General features: G+C 44.0%; 1 protein-coding gene across 1 annotated transcript; it reads right to left on the bottom strand.

Moving 5' to 3' along the window:
* Positions 1 to 4,473: 4,473 nt before the first annotated feature.
* LOC309443261 (haloacid dehalogenase-like hydrolase domain-containing 5) lies at positions 4,474 to 16,853 on the bottom strand. The gene is made up of 8 exons (XM_082060024.1): positions 16,614 to 16,853; positions 14,386 to 14,595; positions 13,612 to 13,724; positions 12,261 to 12,354; positions 11,092 to 11,125; positions 10,053 to 10,227; positions 7,701 to 7,889; positions 4,474 to 6,690 (listed from the first exon to the last, which is right to left on the bottom strand). Exons 1-8 carry the CDS (start codon positions 16,746 to 16,748, stop codon positions 6,276 to 6,278), a joined length of 1,365 nt encoding a protein of 454 aa, XP_081916150.1. The 5' UTR covers positions 16,749 to 16,853; the 3' UTR covers positions 4,474 to 6,275.
* Between the last annotated feature and the right edge of the window lie 2,145 nt (positions 16,854 to 18,998).

Raw genomic sequence — 18,998 nt, 5'->3', positions numbered from 1 at the left:
TGAAGATGGAGAACCTGAAATAATCTGAAATGCCCTGAGCCCTGGAGAACTGTGTGGGGCCAGTGGTTTTGTATTTTATTACTGCGATGATATGGAAAGAAAAAAAAAAATAAAGAAAATAAGGGAGGGAGAAGGATGACGATACTCCGCCTCCTTTCCCGCCGCCCAGCCGGGGCAGCCGCGCTGAGGTAAAACAAGATGGCGGCGAGCGCCCCCGCGCGGCTGGGCGGGAAAGCGGCCCGGCCGCTGCACCTGGAGGAGCCGCCGGCATGAACCACCACAGCCTCCGTGGGGGGAAGCTCTGTCCTTTCGCTTCCCAAATAAAATCATTTCTCACTGAGACGCCCCAGACTGGTGTATTTAAGACAAAAGGGTCTCCAGCTTCGTGTCTACAGAGTTACTAAGGTGGTCACTCTGCAGGGGCCAGGGCAGGTCCCCATGGGTGAAACGAGCTCCCACCTGCACTTGGATCGCGCCAGGACTTTGCTGAACTAAACAGCTGTGAGAAACGCTTGTGACTTGTACTTATCCTGATGAGGCTGTTAGCTTGAGCTACTATTTCTAATTATTTGGGAATGCCTTAGCCCCAAGGATATTATCATCAGGAGGTAGCGAGGCAGACAGCTCGCTACTCTGTTCAGGGTCCGTCTTTGTGTGTTAATTTTGAAACAGTGATAATTTTATGCCTGTCCAGGGAACAGCCGGGACTTCCTCAAAGAACTTGGCTGAGTCTGGTGAACATATATGTGCCCTGCAGTGACTCAGTACCATATATAGATAATACAAGTAAGGGTGTTTTTCCCCAAATAACCACCGGACCACTCAGGCACAAATTTAATATGCCAATGCAGCATAATGAAACTACGTATGCTCCAGACATATCTTGCCTAATCTCATGAATATGTAATATATAGGTGGAATTACTGTATTAGAAATGAGGTGCTTAATTATTCTGTATGTATAAATAACCACTAGAAACCCCTGATAGTGTGCTGGATTTGGGAAATTCCCCCAGCACGTGGTACCAACTAAAGCAGATTTCTGTTTCAAGAGTCTCGATTTCAGGTAACGAAGCTATTGAAAAGGCAGGTGCTGCTTTAAAGAAATTTATTTGTGTGAATACCAAAGGCAATTACCTATTGGTATCTGTTCACATTCATGGGAGATGGCCCTGCACAACTACATTTTTGGAGCTTTTTAGGAGGCAAGACACTGATGTAGTCTCAGAGAGCCAGGTATTAATTTGGATATTACTTAGAGCCACCTTCTACTTTAAGCATTTCACTGTCTTCTGCCAAAAGCAGGTTAATTCACCAAAATGGCAAAAAAATCCCCTTCAAAAACTAGAGATCATAGCGGAGAAGCGAACCCAGGCCATGCGTGAAGGCTGACACCTTTGCACCCCCACGCCCGGCGTATGTTCTTCAGCGTTCTCCCAGAATTAACAGCTCCTGCGCTTCAGTACCTCAACTCTGCCCAAGTGTGGAGCCTCCTACTCTGGAGACATTCCAACCCGCCTGGACACCTTCCTGTGTAACCTCATCTGGGTGTTCCTGCTCCATGGGGGGATTGCACTGGATGAGCTTTCCAGGGCCCTTCAACCCCTGACATTCTGGGGTTCTGTGGTTCTGCGTGGGCCTCTCTGGGTACGTCTGCATTTCACTGGGATCGAGGCATCTGGACATGAAGTTCCTGCTCGCGTGTTTTCAATATTCTTACCGATAGTCGTCTGCCAATGCCACCGCGCTGCAGAGGCTGCGTTTCATCTCCTGCTACCACCGAAATATTTCAGTTTTTCTAGATAAGATTCAATTGCACCACATCACAGCATAGAATCACATTTGTGCTGCTGAAGAACAAAAGACGGAGCGAAATAAGGAGCTGTCCCAGGAAAAAAATCAAAAAACAAAAAAACCCAACATTATCAAGCAGTTTATAGAAAGAAGTAAACTATAACAAAATACTGCAACAGATTATCATGAATTACTCACATCTTCAAGTCACCTGGATATGGCATTTTAGTAAAAAATTCTGCCATTTGAAAAGATTATTCCATAGGAAGCGGTATCAATAGGTGTAGGAGACTGATTTAACAAATGTAGGATGTACTACAAAATACATTATTCCGTTCATTACATTAAGAGTATTAAAGTTTCAACAGGATAAACTTAATTATAAATGCAACTAATTTTTTTTTTTTTTGTATCAAAGAAGAGATACCTGAAAATTTTTTGTTCTTAAACTTTAAGTCTCATATATCCTCTAACATTAGTTTAATTGAAAAATACTTCTAAAGAGAGACACATGATACTGGAGATAACACATGATCAGCATTTAAAAAACAGTCGATTTTGTATTAGCAAAAATAACTACAGGACATTTTTGTAAGGTTGTTTTTGAAGGTTCTTTTTATAGAACAAAAGGTATCAAGAATAAAAACACTACTATGCAAGTCCTATTTAGAAGAAACTACAGCAAGATCCTCAAAAATATTTTTTAAAGTTATTTCAGTGATTAATTTCAGCACATGCTGGTCACTTAGATACAGCACATTTTAAACTTGAAAGATGTGTTGTAACAGCCAATAGCTTACCTGTGTTATCAGTGAAATACACTGAATATAACAAGGGAAATACTGTGTATTTCAAAGAGTTAAATGTTGAAGCCAAAAGCAGACTGCAGAAGATAAGTGAAACTCCAGGTAACAGAACACTCACTAAATTTCACTCCAAAGTACCATAGCAAGAAATGTTAGGAATTACAGTGGTAACCCCTCTGCAATGTTTTCTCACACTTGTTTTCAAAAACATTCTCATCTGTACCACATCCTGAGTGAACGGGAGGCATGAAATTCAAAGACTTCGAATTCCGCCAGTGTAGCATCTTCATTTGTAAAACACGAAATAATAACACAGTGAACAAAGTCTGCTTTTTGAGGGGTCACATTAATACAAAGATGAAGATGGCAAGGCTTTTGCTGGAATTCAGCATTGAGTAAAGCAGGAGGAATGAAAGGTTTGGCACCAATATTTTCACTCCCTGAGAGAGAAACACACATGCTTTCCTACTCATTTTGCAAAGTAGGTTGCTATACTACTAAGAGGAGTATTATTTCAAAATTCTAACAGCAGTGCAAGCGCTCAGTGCACACAGACATGGGATGGGAACACGTCACCGAGGAAACAGCTCGAATTTGGGCTCAGAGCTCCACCTTGACTTGAGTGAGGCATTTGACACAGTGTCCCACAGCATCCTCACAGCTGAACTGAGGGAGTGCGGTCTGGATGAGCGGGGAGTGAGGTGACTGTGAACCGGCTGAAGGGAAGAAGCCAGAGAGTCGTGGTCAATGGGGCAGAGTCCAGTTGAGGCCTGTATCCAGTGCAGTGCCTCAGGGGTCGGTACTGGGACCAGCACTATTCAATATATTCATCAATGATTTGGATGAGGGAACAGAGTGACTGTCAGCAAGTTTGCTGGTGACACCAAGCTGGGAGGAGTGGCTGACACTGGAAGCTGTGCTGCCATCAGAGACCTGGACAGGCTGAGAGCTGGGCAGGGAAAAATTTAATGAAATATAACAGGGCAAGTGTAGAGTCTTGAATCTGGGCAGGAACAACCCCAGGTTCCAGTATAAGTTGGGGAATGACCTATTAGAGAGCAGTGTAGGGGAAAGGGACCTGGGGGTCCTGGGGACAGCAGGGTGACCATGAGCCAGCACTGGGCCCTTGTGGCCAGGAAGCCAGTGGGACCTGGGGTGGGTTAGAAGGGGGTGGTCAGTAGGTCAGAGAGGTTCTCCTGCCCCTCTGCTCTGCCCTGGGGAGACCACACCTGGAATATTGTGTCCAGTTGTGGCCCCTCGTTCCAGCAGGACAGGGAACTGCTGGAGAGAGTCCAGCGCAGCCACCAAGATGCTGCAGGGAGTGGAGCATCTCCCGTGTGAGGAAAGGCTGAGGGAGCTGGGGCTCTGGAGCTGGACAAGAGGAGACTGAGGGGGGACTCATTCATGGGGATCAAGATGGAAAGGGGGAGTGTCAGGAGGATGGAGCCAGGCTCTTCTCAGTGACAACCAGTGACAGGACAAGGGGCAATGGGTGCAAACTGGAACACAGGAGGTTCCACTGAAAGATGAGAAGAAACTTGTTCCCGGTGAGGGTGGCAGAGCCTGGCCCAGGCTGCCCAGGGGGGTTGTGGAGTCTCCTTCTGTGCAGACATTCCAACCCGCCTGGACACCTTCCTGTGTAACCTCATCTGGGTGTTCCTGCTCCATGGGGGGATTGCACTGGATGAGCTTTCCAGGGCCCTTCCGACCCCTCACATTCTGGGATTCTGTGTGTTTCTGTGATAAGTTAACGTTTCCATAAGGGACGAAATTTAAAAAGTATATACACAGTTCTTTCATGAACCTTCTCAAGTGTTCATGCGTATTCCACGGAAAAAAAAAGCAAGAAACAAATTGAACACCTTCTGCTCTTCATCAGCTTTCACATTTTTATTCCTTGCTTTGCTGACAGCCTGAAAGCCCTGCTGGCAATAGTTAAAGAGCCCTGCACCAGTATCGAAACAACGCAACTTCAGCCACCTGACATTTTACTAAACTACAACCTTTACTTCAGAAGATCTGGCATACTTTGCAAATAATTGGTGTATTACAGAAAAGTGCTAACGAAATAAGTATACATCTGTTTATTGTGACAACAAAAAGGCAAGAATGTGCTGCTGTAATACTTTCCCAGTGAAGCATCAGGAAATACGGTGTCCTTAAGCTGGATCCAGCTGAAAGCTACTTCGAAACATTGTGAGTGAATCAACAATCCTGATAGCAGAGAGAGGGATAACAGCAGTTCGCAAATGGAGAAAACACAACCAAAAAAGCTCTGACTTCCCAGCAGCAACGTTCTCTTCATGACGGGAGTTTTCAGATTTGGATTTCTGGATAATGAGCAGTGAAGAAGTTGTCCAGGAAATCCTGTCACTTCATGCCACTGCCTGTCTGTCGGTGCTTTTAAGCCAGCGCTCTTCTGGTTCTGCAACAACTTGGGAAAACGCAAGACCCATAGATTTTTGTTCATACAATTTATAATTAAAAAACAAACAAAAACGCCAAACCACACCAAAATGACAAAAAGCAAGTATAAAAAATTGGCTAGTGCCCAAGGTGGTGTTAAGTGATATTTGTGTATAAGTTGCCCTCGTTTTTAAACACACTCAATTGGCTTATGTCACAAGTACACCATATAGTGTGTTGTAGCAAATAAACACAAAAATCTTTTCAAAGACATCTTTTGAATGAAAATGTTTAAAAGTATTTTACAAAAATAACATAAAATAAATTACTTTTTTTTTTAAATGAACAGCTCTAAAATCCATGAACCAAACAACATATAACATTGACACAAAATGAAAGGCCGCTTAATTACCACAGTGGTAGGAAGCTTCAAGTAAATTACTAGGCACTTTTGCCCAAACGGTAGTCACTCATTCAGTGGAGAAGTCCAACCGACAAAAACTCCTGAAACATAATTGCTAAAGCTTTTTAAGCTTCTAAATTCCTCAAAAAAGTGCAGATAAAAAGGCAAAGAGAAAAAGGCCAGGGATTATGCCACAGAGGACACCCTGTGTTTCCTTACGTGACTGTGTTCAGCTCAGCTGGAGTTCCCAAACCGCTGTAACAACTCAGCCTTCCCCACTTCATACTGGCACTTCCAATAAGGCTTTACACGTCAGAGTAGAGACAGGCAACGGCAGCTCCGGCCAGGTGCGGACACACCACAAGAGAGGCTGCAGGGCTACAGGTGAGCAGCTACACAGCAGCAGAACAGACCTGACTTTGGCTGCGATGTGAAAGCGCACCTGTCACTTGCAGCATCCCAAGCGATAAGTAATCCACGTTGTGCTCCGTACCAGCCAATTCGTACCCCTGTGAATGACCCCAGCACCACCGTCTGATATCCTCAAGATCCCCAAGACCGAGAAGCTAAAACCTCCCAGCAAACAAAAGAATGTACTGTCACGTGGGGATTTAAGTACCAGTAACGTGCGTAAGCTACCATGAAAAATCGCTATTAAAGCACCTAACGTAAAGGAGGACAATTAAGGGCAACTAAAGTAAGAAATTGCATATTTCAAAGTACTTAAAAAAGCATTACTGATATTTAATATACTTACGTTAAGTATATTAATATACTTAAGATTTTATTAATATAGAAGTTAAAAATTTTAGATTTTAAAGCACAGTGTGTTTTTTGGGGGAAGAAAAGCATAGCACTGAGTAGTCTTCAAGAAATCACGGCATTTGAGTTAGGTGCAAAGTTCTCCAGCTGGAAGACCAGGTCTACGGCAGCATCAACATCTGGTACAATATGATCTGGCTCGACTAAGCCAGGATCAAATCTAAAATCCCTGTGGCCATGGAACACCGTTTCAGTTAAGCTCTCCCCGGAGTCCAAGGGCACCTCGGTGTGAGGGTTGTAAACCCCCGTACAAACAAGGACAGACCTACAGTGGGCAGCAGCTGCAGAGGCCAACTCGTTCTCCCAGCTGTTGTCTATGTCCTCGTCCTGCGAGACAGCGGCAGATCCTCTGCCGCCAGCGGCTTTGGCCTGAATCCGCGATTTGGAGCCTTTTCTGGAGTTCTCCTCAAGATAGCGATTGTAAAGGTTAGCACCATAGACATCGGTCATGAGATTATCTCTGGAAATACAAGAAGAAAGTCTGGTCAGCCGGGCAATTTTAGTTGTCAAATTTCAATTGTGTGAAAGTTATTTTTACAGTTTTGATTTAACGGTTCATTTTATACTTTACACAACTTTATGTGGAAGTAGGCAGACAGGAAGAAATCCAATCCTATAGCTCTTTTATTACACCACTTTCATTAAGCATGACATATGATAAAAGTGAATAACTGTCCATATTGAAATGGCAGATGGGAGCAGGGGAAATCAAGGACAGGTATGAGCAGTCCATGACTGAGCTTATTATATTTCCAAGCATCCTGGAGATTCTAGAACAACCTTTAATACAATGCGGCTTTATCTCTTTCCATGAAAAGGATTCTATGATGGGATAGCACACACAGTAGCGTATGACCAAGCTTCACGACCTCACAAATTCCAGCTCTACATTCTCTAATAACTGTCACTTATTTAAAGCTTGTTGGTGTTACACCAGTAAACCTGATAAACACCCATGTAAATATTTTTTGTTAGATTTGCACAGCAGTAGTTTAAAAAAAATAAAATCACGAGAAATCTTAGTTGAATATAAACCGCTTTTGTGGAAATTACACATAGAAAGAGCAAAGTATTACTAACACTCAAAATTAGAAACAGCGAGACTTGACCCCAGATGGAGACCCTCGAATACCAAAACATGACTCTCAACAAAGGGCATGATTATGGAAATAATCTATGTTTAATGCATCAACTAAGCGGTAAGAACTAATGAATATGCAATTGGTCTGTGTAATAAATACCAGGAAGCGTGAGCCACGTGCTTGATTAGAGGAGAGATCCTCCCCGCGTCCAGCATGCTGAATAAAGCGCCTGCTTGGTAACACTTGCAGAGCAGAGTTAAGGAGTCTTTTTGCTGGCTTTTCAGTGTCAGTATGAGGAACAAACTAGTAAGACTCGTGTATTTTTCTCTGCTGCTCTTTATGTTGCGAGTGATTTCCTGCTGTATTCGTTAGCGGTCCGACCCCTTACCCGACAGCGTAAAGCGTTTGAATTGGCTGTTTCCAGTGTCGTTCCGCGGCCTGGGCCCTGATGAGATATTCCGCGTACTGGTACGTCAGCTTACTGGGTTTGCCCATTAAAGCCTCATATTTCAGATCTTTGCCGGTGATTTTCTTGTAAATGTTTTCCAAACAAACCATGAATGTTCCATGCCCAAACCTACAGAGACATAGACAAATTGAATTATATTTAATACAGATTCAAGAAAACCCGGCTTTTTGATTTCATGATCTTTCAGGAATAAATTGTATCCTGTAGCTGTCAAATGTCCCTCAGTTCGCATGCAACATTTCCACAGCTGTTTCACTGAAAATTAAGTGCTGAATAGCTGAACAATAAATACCGCAATAAAACCACGTTACTGGGACAGCACAACAGACTTATCTATTTTTAAAACGTAGCAGTGGTTTGTGTTAGTGTTACTTGCATTTAAGTAGATACCGTAGTTACAGAAGCGATGCCTAGCCTGTGATCTGCTCGCTGCAGAATCAGCTGAATTAACAGAGAGGAAAAAGAATCAGACAGAAGGAAAACTCATCTCTTCTTAAACACAAGAGTATATCAAAACCCACTTGTAATATGGAAATGAAAAACCCCATGGGTTTCTCTGAAAAACTAGATGCAAAGGAGGATCAAGGAACAAACTATAATTTTACAGTGGGCTTTTGAGGCTTTTTGATCAAGGTGGAAACACTGACGATGGGTCATCAACCACGGCAGTAAATCAGTAATTCATAAAGTGTAATCTCATGATGAAAAAAAGCAGTTTTACTTCATGACTAGAGTCAGGGTGTGGGATTAAAGATGAACTAATAGATATCACTTGAGAAATATGGGATCACCCAGAACACACTAAGAAGAATAACAGGCTGCTGTACAACAATTCTGTATACAATAAATTACACATGCGACTTAAGAAGAGCTGCAAGGTAACTTCTAACGCACATAGATTGGTATTTCTGCTCAAACCAGGTATCTACAGCCTAAAAAACTGCAAAACACCAATATAATGAGCATCAGAACCCAGTAGAGATATATGAGGTGCTCTAATAAAGAAATGAAGTCTCTAGGGGCCTAGAAATCAAAATAGTCTTTTAAGGAAACAGCTATGAGAAGGAAGCAGCTGTAGCACTTTCAAACGTGGTACAGAATTAGCTTTTTTGAATTAACCCTTCATTCCCTCTCTCCACCGTGTCTGTTGCTTCGTACTATGAAATACCAAGAAATAGGCAGAAAATTATTTGGAGTAATTCTTCGCAACAGCCGAAAACAACTTAGTCATGGCATCACATTCCAATAGTGAAGGTAACGGCACTGACGGATGCAGCCTTGTCACACCGCCAAAAAATGAAACCCTGTACTGGATCTTTCCCAAAGGAGACAACCAAAATTATGCATGATATTCACTGCAGATGTATTGGTTGCTTTACTCTAGCCTGAAAGTATCACACATGTATATTGTTAATGTACTAATTAGAGATGGTCTTTGCATTCACGTCAGGATATGCGACAAGATCTTCGACCCAAGATCAAGGCAGCAATCCACTCACAATAACGCTTTCTGTTGCAGTGTACCTTCGCATTTTAGACAGGGGCAAGGGCGGGGGAACAAAACTATTAAAGAACTACCTTCTATTGAAAACAAAATCAAACAAAACCTCTACCAGAGATCACATCACTGTGCTCTGTGTGTTCTTTTTGTTTTTTCTTGCATTCCTTAAAGAGCTCACTATATTGTCCTCAGCTCCAAACACTCACCGCTTTCAACCAGCACAGTCAATTCTTTACCCCACCAGAATCCCAGAATCCCAGGGGTTGGAAGGGCCCTGGAAAGCTCATCCAGTGCAATCCCCCCATGGAGCAGGAACACCCAGATGAGGTTACACAGGAAGGTGTCCAGGCGGGTTGGAATGTCTGCACAGAAGGAGACTCCACAACCCCCTGGGCAGCCTGGGCCAGGCTCTGCCACCCTCACCGGGAACAAGTTTCTTCTCATCTTTCAGTGGAACCTCCTGTGTTCCAGTTTGAATTGAGACTCTGAGGCCCTCAAACAAAACCCCATATTTCTCTAATCTTCTAGGAGCGGGGAAACAAAAAGGTTTAGGGCTTAAAGGCAGTTTTTATGTTGAATAACTGATTTCCCAAATGCGATAACGTAGACAGTAATAAGGCAGCATTTGCTGCAAGTGCATTGCTTTAGGGAGGTAGTCCAAGCTGAGACGCTACAGCAAGCATTTTGTCTAAAAGTATTGACTCTGACTTCTGAAGAGATGAGCAAAGCCCAAACCCATGGCGGTGCACAGAGGTGGGGACGGTGCTGACCTTGGGGACTGCGCTTCGGCCACCCACATGAGGTCCATGTTACAGGCCAGCACGGGGATGTGCGGGCGGTGCTGGTGCCGATAGGGATTGCCGGGGTAGCCGCTGGTGAGCAGAACATCGATGATCAGCTGCAGGTTGGTCTCCCATCTGACCGGCTCCCCAAACAGAACAACAGCTGGGAGAACAAGAATTACAAAATAGTGATGGAGTTAGTTAACAGGGCACCCAATCTCTGACGCTAAAACTTGGTCTAAAGAGGCTGAACAAGTCATTTTGACTTAACCACGAACCGATGAAATACTCACATTAACTTTTACTATATTATATATTCATTCACTCGCAGGAAATCTCAGGAGTAACAAGACCCCGCTGCAGTATCTACAGGTTTAAGATATTTTTTTATTGGCGAGGTTTCTCTATAGCACCACAAAATATTAACTTCTAAATTGTATTTCTAACTCTTCCATACTTTTGTGAATTCTCTGTTTACATACAGTATTAAACAATCCATCAGAGATGTTATCTTGCTAGTCTTAAAACAAACTTTGAATGTTGTTTTTAGACATTTTTCTGGTTTCCAGCGATAATCCAACATGGACTGTTTTAAACCCTGAAGTGCAGTTTCTACTTTCCTGTACTTCAGGTGAGACGAGAGCGAACCCATCGGAACTCGGTGCTGCTCACAGCACAGCTCTGAAGCGACCGTCCTGACTCCTGTGCCAACCAGACCCATTATTCCTGAACGCGTCAGTTCATCCCTGGTTTTGAAAGGTCAGAGGAAGATGAAAGGAAAGGAGACCTCACCCACCTTCTGAAACGTCAAAAAAACATGGCTGGAAACTGCACACGTTAAAGAAAAACCAGCTTTATCACATGGGATGCATTCCAAGTTAATGACAGATGTCATTAACGAGGAAACTTTAGAATCCCCTCAGCCAACTTCCTGAAGTGCCCAACAGTCTAAGGAGAAATTCTAGTTACCAAGAAAAGTACAGTAAAAATATTTATTAATGGATAGTTGCAAGTAAAGATAACTGACCCTCAATCTTGGGAAGCTCCACAGCAGAGGGGTACTGCAATAAGAAAAAAGTACAAGTTTTCTACAGGATTAAACATCTGCTACTGTTTTTAACAGAATAAATTCAAGTATAGCTCCCACTGTTGCCTTTGGCAACACTGACAGGAAATGCACTATTTTGATAAACACCTGACGTGGGTGTGTTTAGAAGGTGTTTCAGTTCTGAAGTGGCAAATGGGCAGCACACACGCGTGTTCTACATCCACCACCCTCCTGCAGCTACTGAACCATAAAGCTGCAGCTCTTGAATTTACTTGTGCGTGAAAATATGGATGTTCAGTTTTCCACAGGAGTAAGAGGCCTCTAGTATTAACAGGACATTTGAAAAATACTTTAAAATACGTATTTCTTTAATACTGCTAAGAAAGAAAAAGACATTGTATAACATGTCATATATTTGCTGAACAAATAAGAGTTTGCACTCTGTGATTTACTCCCCATGGTGACAAATACACTAATGGTTTCTGGATCTTCTACATCCGCGTGGTGAAGTGAGACAAAAGGGGATAAAACCGGGTTACGGATTCTGCCAACCACAAAGAACTCACTTCACACAGGGAAAATCCACTCTCTATACTGACCCTGAATATGTACAATCCACACATATATTTCCTTCTACATATTCACTTCTATATGAAATTCTGCACAATTCAGTTGAAACCATACTGTATGTACTGTTAGTATTTCAATAATGGTATGAACAACAAAAGGAGGGCTTTGAAGAAAAATTAATTATCTGCAAAGCATTCGTTTACAATCGAAGCAACCCCACAGCCTAGAAACAAGACCAAGATAACCCTAAACGGAAGGAAAAAGCTTATTTTATCTTCCACAAACCTGCAGAATGTAATAAGCTTTCCAAGACAGATTTTCAATTAGGTATCTGTACTAAATTATAAGTTTACCCACAATGGTAATTTACAAAATCAAAGATTATTTTAAAGAATTACCACTGACAGAAAAGAAAGTCTACAGTTGTTCTTGACAATGATGTAACAAAATAAAGCAGCAGAAAAGCAAAGTCAAAACACAACGCAAGAACAACGTTAGCTCGGTAGTTTGAATATTGCCCCTTGTTATAGAATGTCACCTAATGAGCAAACAAAGAGTTTTAAAACAAAAATACTCACCAGAACATTAGGTCTTCTCTCATGGTCAACTACATCTAGCAAAGGGTGTTTCTCCCGCAACGTTTCGATGGTGATAGGCTGACAGAAACCAAGGCTGGGGACAAACCCGGTAAGGATACACAACTGCTTGCAGTCAGCTATTTTTAAAATGGATAATTCCATTTTAACAATGTTAACACATGCAGTTTATCTGGTAAAAGAAATAATTTGGGAATGAAGGCAGCACATCAAAGACTGACCTTTTCCTTCTGGGAGATAAAAAGATGATCGTGGTGTTATTTATAAAAGGGAGACCTGCATGTCTGAAATCTTCAGACAGAAAAGAACCTCCTGATTTGCACAGCAGTGCTCTTACATGCTGATATATCCCATTAAACTTAGTTAACAAGAGCTAATCAAACTAAACCTACTCGTTTATGTAAAAAGCAGTTGCGATGCTTCTCTCAATACTGAGACAACTTCTTACAATACAAAAAGCTATTTAAATATAATGATTATACAAACCAAGCCACCTGATTTTGTATTGGAATTAACACCACAGGCCATTTGTAAAATTCTTTTTAAATAAGATTATCCCACATGAAAATGCTATCTAACAGAAATATGCTTTTTATATTTTGCGTTCAGTGTTGTAATACACCTGGCACTTAGCCATGGCCAACAAATGACAGTTAAATACAATGTTCCTTCAGTAACTTTTTCTCATCTCTGTATAGGAAATAAAGCTTATACTTAAATGTTGCATACACATTTTTTACAACTTATTATTTATACCAACTTTAATTAAATTCCCAGTAAAGGACTAAGCACAGAAGGGAGTTACCGGAAGCATGAGCAAAAGGTTATGCAAAAGTTATGGTCATTAAATTAGAGTTGGAAGTTTTGGTACCACTGTTACTTGAACATAATTCAAGTTCTTTTTGGCAGTTAGTACAGAAGCGGCAAAATATTTTCAAGCCTAGTTCTGTTCTAGATGTTGGTTCAAAGGCAGCGTGACCCAGCCCAGCCGCACAGGCGCATCCCGAGCAGCTGTGACAACCAGCAGACAGAACATCACGCTCTGTCCTGCAGGGAGCACGAGCCCTTCCTGCTGAACTGTCCTTGACATACCACTCGAAAAATTAACCATTTCATTATTTTCCTTCCCCACTGCAAACACATAGAACAACATTAAACAAGTATCGGCACAGAAACCATTTTCAAAACATAAATTTGACATCACAGTAAGAACTACCATTGCTTGTTACTGGATTTCTAGTGTTGAAATATTTGGTCTTTGCTTGATCCACAGGATCCCCTGACCTTGATTAAGGGAAACAAACACAAAGCTGTTGTGGTTTTTTAAAGATACTCTTGAGCAATATCAAGCAGCGGTCCTTGGCCAGATACAAGAACGCATTTTTCATGGTAACGTTTGAACATGCGCAGAGGACTGTGTGACATCATGACTTGATCCTGTGAAATCTGTTCGGGATGTAAGAACAAAAGGAGTCTGTTGTTTTTCAGATAAGTTACTTATATGTAGATTTAATTAACAGGTGTGAAAAATTCTATGAATCACATACCAATCATACATCTCTACGTAAAACTCTACTAGATAATTTTCTCCTCAGTTTCACAGATGATACGCCAAGAAAAACAGATTACTGACATATCGTCATACACATCCTTTCTGCTTCCAGAATTCTGCTGTGCAACATGAACACTGGGTTTCCTCTCCTAGTTTTGCAAGATCACCAAACCCATTTAGAAAACAAAAGGGAAGAAGAATCAGGACTCCTGTCTCACACGTTATCACAGAAGACATTGCGTTTGCTAGAGCACAGTTTCATGTTACTGGCACACAGGTTTTCTTAAATTCCGAAGGAAATGCAAGATTTCTTCCCACAATAATAATTCTGCAATGAAACACCATTACCACTGGAAAAATCAGTACATTTACCAATGGAAATAGCACTAGCTTTGGACAGTACTTTTTACTTCCATAAGACCTCCAGCAAAGCATTTCAGAGAGCTTAAGGGAAAAATAAAACTGAATTAACTGGGCAGCATCTAATGAAAGATAATACATTTGGCACACTCACCGTAAGTAAATACCTAAATAAATAGGATTTAAGCTACTCACTGGCACTCCCAGTAGATGAGACAACTGATCAGCTTTTTCCTGGCGAAGGCAATTCCCTGCGTTGGTGACAAACACCACGGGCACCAAGAATTGTCCCTGAGAATTAACCAGCTTTTGAAAGGCTGTTCTTGCAGCAGGAATCGGGGTCTTTCCTCGCACCAGCACACCATCGATGTCAAAAAGAAACCCAAAGGAGGGCAGGACGTTGATCTGCAAGGAGGAATTGGAAAGGAATACGTTACTTATGCCCTTACTTACGCTTACAACAGCTAAAGCCCGATGCAAACAGAGAAGGAAAGGACCTTTAACTTTGTGCATTTTAACGTGCTGTACAGACATATCTGTACACTTGAGCTCCCATTTCCTCATGCACACAGCCTCGGGAGGTCAACCCTGCTTTGCAGGTTGAACATCCCAGGACGTTTTAGAAGACTGGAATAAATTGAGTTAAACTAATAAAAAAGGTACGAAACACAGGCTGCTGTGCCAGCGAGCCACACTTCTGCTCTACTCCACAGGTAATTCCAATGCACAGAACACTAACAAAATAAACTACTAACAAAGTAAACAAAAGTGGTTTTCTCAGCAGCAGGTATGTCTTGAATGCAAATATGGTTCTTGGCTCCTCCCTTACAAGACGTTTAGATAATAAAAATATCCCTTGCACTTCTGTGCTCCACAACAGGTTTGACTACAGCTAGATATCTGTTGCACTCCTTGTACTTAATTGTTAGTTTTGTGCAGGGCAGACTAATGCCTACTGTTAAAGTTAGCACCTCCTTCAACAAAGACGCTGTTTGAGTTACCAGCATTGACCTCATCGCCTGCCTTTGAAGAGCAGAGCTGGATGCACGAGCCCAGAGCAGGACTGTGAGCCAGCGGGTCCAGGCGATGAGCCTGAGGAGACTGTGAGCAACGGGACCCACACTGCATCGGCTTGGACCTCTAATGTGAACCGCAGTTCTCTCCTAAGCCTAAAATGGAACCAAGGACTCCCGGGATTTATGAATCCCTCTGTTATCTGATGAAATCGGAGGGAGAAATCGAGCGCTGAGATCGGGTGCGATGGGAAGAACAAGCACAGACGTGACGCCGGCCTGTCACAGACTGACAGCAACCCAGCCCACGGCTCTGCTGTCCAGGGAGAAGGGATTCTGCCCATTTGAGCAGCACTTTGTTCCTCGTCAATTATTCATCTGGTGCATTTTCCTGCCGCTGGGTACGGCAGAGGCAGACGCGGCCACGCCGTGAAAGGCGAGGCGGTGACAGCTGCTCCCTGGCACCCTGGCTCTTGCTGCTGCCGCTTCTCAAACCAACACACGCAAACAGCATTTGAAAACCTGTGAGTTAGAGCACATTCCCCAGCAGAGCTTAATTTGATAAAGACAACACTTTACCCGTATTGCCATCACTGATTTTAACTAGGCAGTTGGGTTTTGTCCAGTTTTACATGCAAGTACCTTCCCTGAAGCTCTTTCTGCCCTGGATATTCATCAGTCCTATTTGAAAACAACCCCCTGCAGCCATTGTCTCGGAGTTGTGGGTAAGAGCGTTAGGAATGCTACATCAGAAATAACCCAACTGCAACAGCACTGACTGCGCAGCCTTGCTGATAAACGTGCCACAGTCACCCCGGGCCCTGGGAACTGCTATGTGAAATTACTGAGACTATATCCTAACAGTTTTGTAACAAATGCAGTTATTCACATTAATGTTGCTGTCTGTAAATAAGAAAGGTTACAAACGTGAATTTTACAGTGAACAACAATGTAGGGAAAAAAAAAAAAAGAAGTCTTTTGCAGAGTATACAGAGGAAAAAAAAAAAAAAAGAACTACAATGGGAATTCGCCGTATGTCCAACAAGTAAATAAGGGAATTAACAGCTATATTTTTGCTTTTGACCATAAGGGAACACTCTGTCGCGACAGAGCAGCCCAGCAGCGCTGCAACAACAAAGGAGGCGGATGAAGCCACTTTCCGCGGTTCCTCTTTTGTAACGACCGGGCCCAATGGGCGCCTTGGCCGGGGCGGAACCCCCGTTCCCCGCCTCCCGGCTGGGGCGGCACCGACCATCGCCCGCCGGCGGAGCGGGGGCCCGCGCCCCCGGCCCGTTCCCCGCCGCGTCCCCAGGAGGCCGCGCCCGACGAGCCCCTTTCGGTTTCGCTCCGGCTCGCCCCGCACGCCGGGAAGCGCCCGGCCCCGCCCGGCCCCGCCCGGCCCGCGCTCACCTTGCCGCTGCTCTCCGCCGGCGGGGGGAGGCCGGCGGCCGCGCCGCAGAGCCCGCTGAGCGCCGGCAGCCAGGGCGGGCGGCCCGGGCCGCCGCCCCGGAGGAGAGCGCGGAGCGGCGGCAGCGCCCGCCGCATCCCGGCCGCGGGGTCTGGGGAACGCTGGCGGCAGCGCCCAGCGACCGGCCCTGCCCGCCGCGGCCCGGCCTCGAACCGCCGCCTCACCCACGCCCCTGACGCACCGCCCCGAGAGGCCCCGCCCCCGGCGCTCAGCTCAAGTCTGACCTCATCAAGTGACGTCAAACCCCACGTCACGGGCCCTAACGGCAGAAACGAAAGTCCCCGCTTGAGCCACCGTGTCGCGGCCGGGCAAGGGACAAGGACCCGCAGCAAAGCCTGAGCTCAGCTGTCCAACCCTCCAACGCGGCAGGACGTGGCGCCCCCCAGCAGCAAAGCAAAAGCGAGGAGCACAATGTTTCTACCAAGGAAGTAACAATTGCTGTCTTTAATAACAAACCCCACATTGTCTGGTTCTTCAGGAATCAATGCTCTTTGGAAAAAACATATTGATATACACAAACACTGCAGCGTCTTAGACGTGGGATCTGTATTACAAAGGCATTTCCCAGCGACTGGACTTGAAAGTGAGAAAACAAGCACAAAGTATCACTAGTTAATGGATACTTGGCACCGGTATCTCTGCTTATCTTGCTCACCTGCTAATACAGGTTATGTAAATCCACTTATTTCCTAGTATCGACAACAAACAGTCCTCCCCACCCTCTCTCAGACTCTGCAGAGATATTTATCCTCCAGTGATGTCACTGCAGTCACCAGGCAAAGGAGGAAGCTGCCTTTCAATCCGCGCCACATGAAATGGAATCAAATGCATTTCTAGAACACACAAGCCGCGACTGCTGCGGAGAGCAGAAGAGTTAGAAGAATTCAGAACGTTCTCCTCTCAGAGCTCCAGCTTGGATCATGCACAGAGCAGAACTCTGAAGCGAACAAGAGATCAAGATACATGTAAATGCGTATAAAATGTCTATTTTATAACCTAGAGCCCAATCATAACCTAACAGTGAACCTTAAATGTGTCTATCTTGAGCGTCTCTTTCCACTAAAATGATTCTATGACTCGAAGGCTGATGGTTAGAATTACAAGCCCAGCACCACACCCAAGTCTAAGTCCAGCTGCACACTAATGAAGAGTTAACTCAGCACCTATTCCCTGTTTCATTCTCCAGGACTAACCACAAGATGAGTTTCCTGGCTTTGGCTACAGAAGCTTCCCAGCCCTAAGTCCCCCAGCAGTGCACCAGACGCATTCCGCCATAGACCACTGCTGGCAAACAATCACGCTGCAATTTGTTGGCTCAGACGCAGCCAAAAAGAGCAGCCAGCTTAAAAATGCTGAGCACCCGAACCTGCAGAGTGAACATTCAGCACCGCAGGTTCAAGCAGCAGCCACAGTTTGCTTTGCACAGTTCCATACTGCATTTGTGTACATTCAGCCTATTTCTGTGTGGTCAGCAGAGATCAGCACTGCCTTAAAGACTTCCCTATCTATCTCATTATTTAAGTTGTGCTCAGGGCTGGTAACTACTCCTCTGAACTTGAATGCAATTACAATCTTGTCTTGATTTTTCTCTCATTCTTTCCCTTTATTTATTTTCTTATCCGTTCTGTCATTATCACTCTGTCCCTGATCGGTCTTTACTCTTCTGTCTTCTATGTTATAGATTCATATAGTGACAGAAGGAACCAAGTGCCAGTATTAACAAACTACCAGACTGAATCAGGCCATAAAAAGTTGGGGTTTTTCCCCGCTAAATCTAGTTTGGTTGTCCCCAGTGTATAGTTTCGCAAATCCACAGCAAGACTGGCATTCTTCTTCCAAAGACTGTTCCCTAGAAGAAAACCAGTTGTACTGAACAACAAAAAAGTACAGTCTGGCAGAAGCAGGGTTGGCAAGGGGCTGTTCACCACTTTAACTCTGAACACCTGTTTAGCAAGCCCACCTGAGAACTCTCATTTTTTTTGTTGGTGTCCCCCCGACCCTGGTCATACTATGGTTTGGTGACCAAACATGCAGCTCCAGGAATTCAGTTAGTGCCTCATTACCAGGCAACAAAGCCTTTCCCTTCACATACTAATCCTTGCCATCAATGAAGGACACCAGTCTGATCCAGTACCACTGGTCTATAAACCTGCTGCACACCAACATGAAAGAAGCCTGTTTTTCCATTCTTGGTGGCCAGGGGTTTCAGGGAAGGAACTCTGGGAAATGGGCTTGTCTTTTACAGCAACACAAACAGCATGTGGATAAAAGCACATCACCTCTAAACCCGAGAACAGAACACACTCAAGGGGCAGCAGCAAAAACTA

The sequence above is a fragment of the Streptopelia decaocto genome (genome assembly GCF_964273445.1).
Source record: "Streptopelia decaocto genome assembly, chromosome: 8".
NCBI classification, from domain to species: domain Eukaryota; kingdom Metazoa; phylum Chordata; class Aves; order Columbiformes; family Columbidae; genus Streptopelia; species Streptopelia decaocto.
The sequence above is the reverse complement of the archived record's forward strand: the minus strand, read 5'-3'. Positions and strand labels throughout refer to the sequence as shown.

What these genes read in the sequence shown, in the direction of transcription:
- LOC309443261 (XM_082060024.1), bottom strand. Translation starts at nt 16,748, where the DNA reads ATGCGGCGGGCGCTGCCGCCGCTCCGCGCTCTCCTCCGGGGCGGCGGC. An exon ending in CTGCTTGATATTGCTCAAGA is followed by an intron (nt 12,355 to 13,611) that starts GTATCTTTAAAA and finishes GTTTGTCCCCAG; the next exon opens with CCTTGGTTTCTGTCAGCCTA. An exon ending in GCCGAAGCGCAGTCCCCAAG is followed by an intron (nt 7,890 to 10,052) that starts GTCAGCACCGTC and finishes ATGTCTCTGTAG; the next exon opens with GTTTGGGCATGGAACATTCA.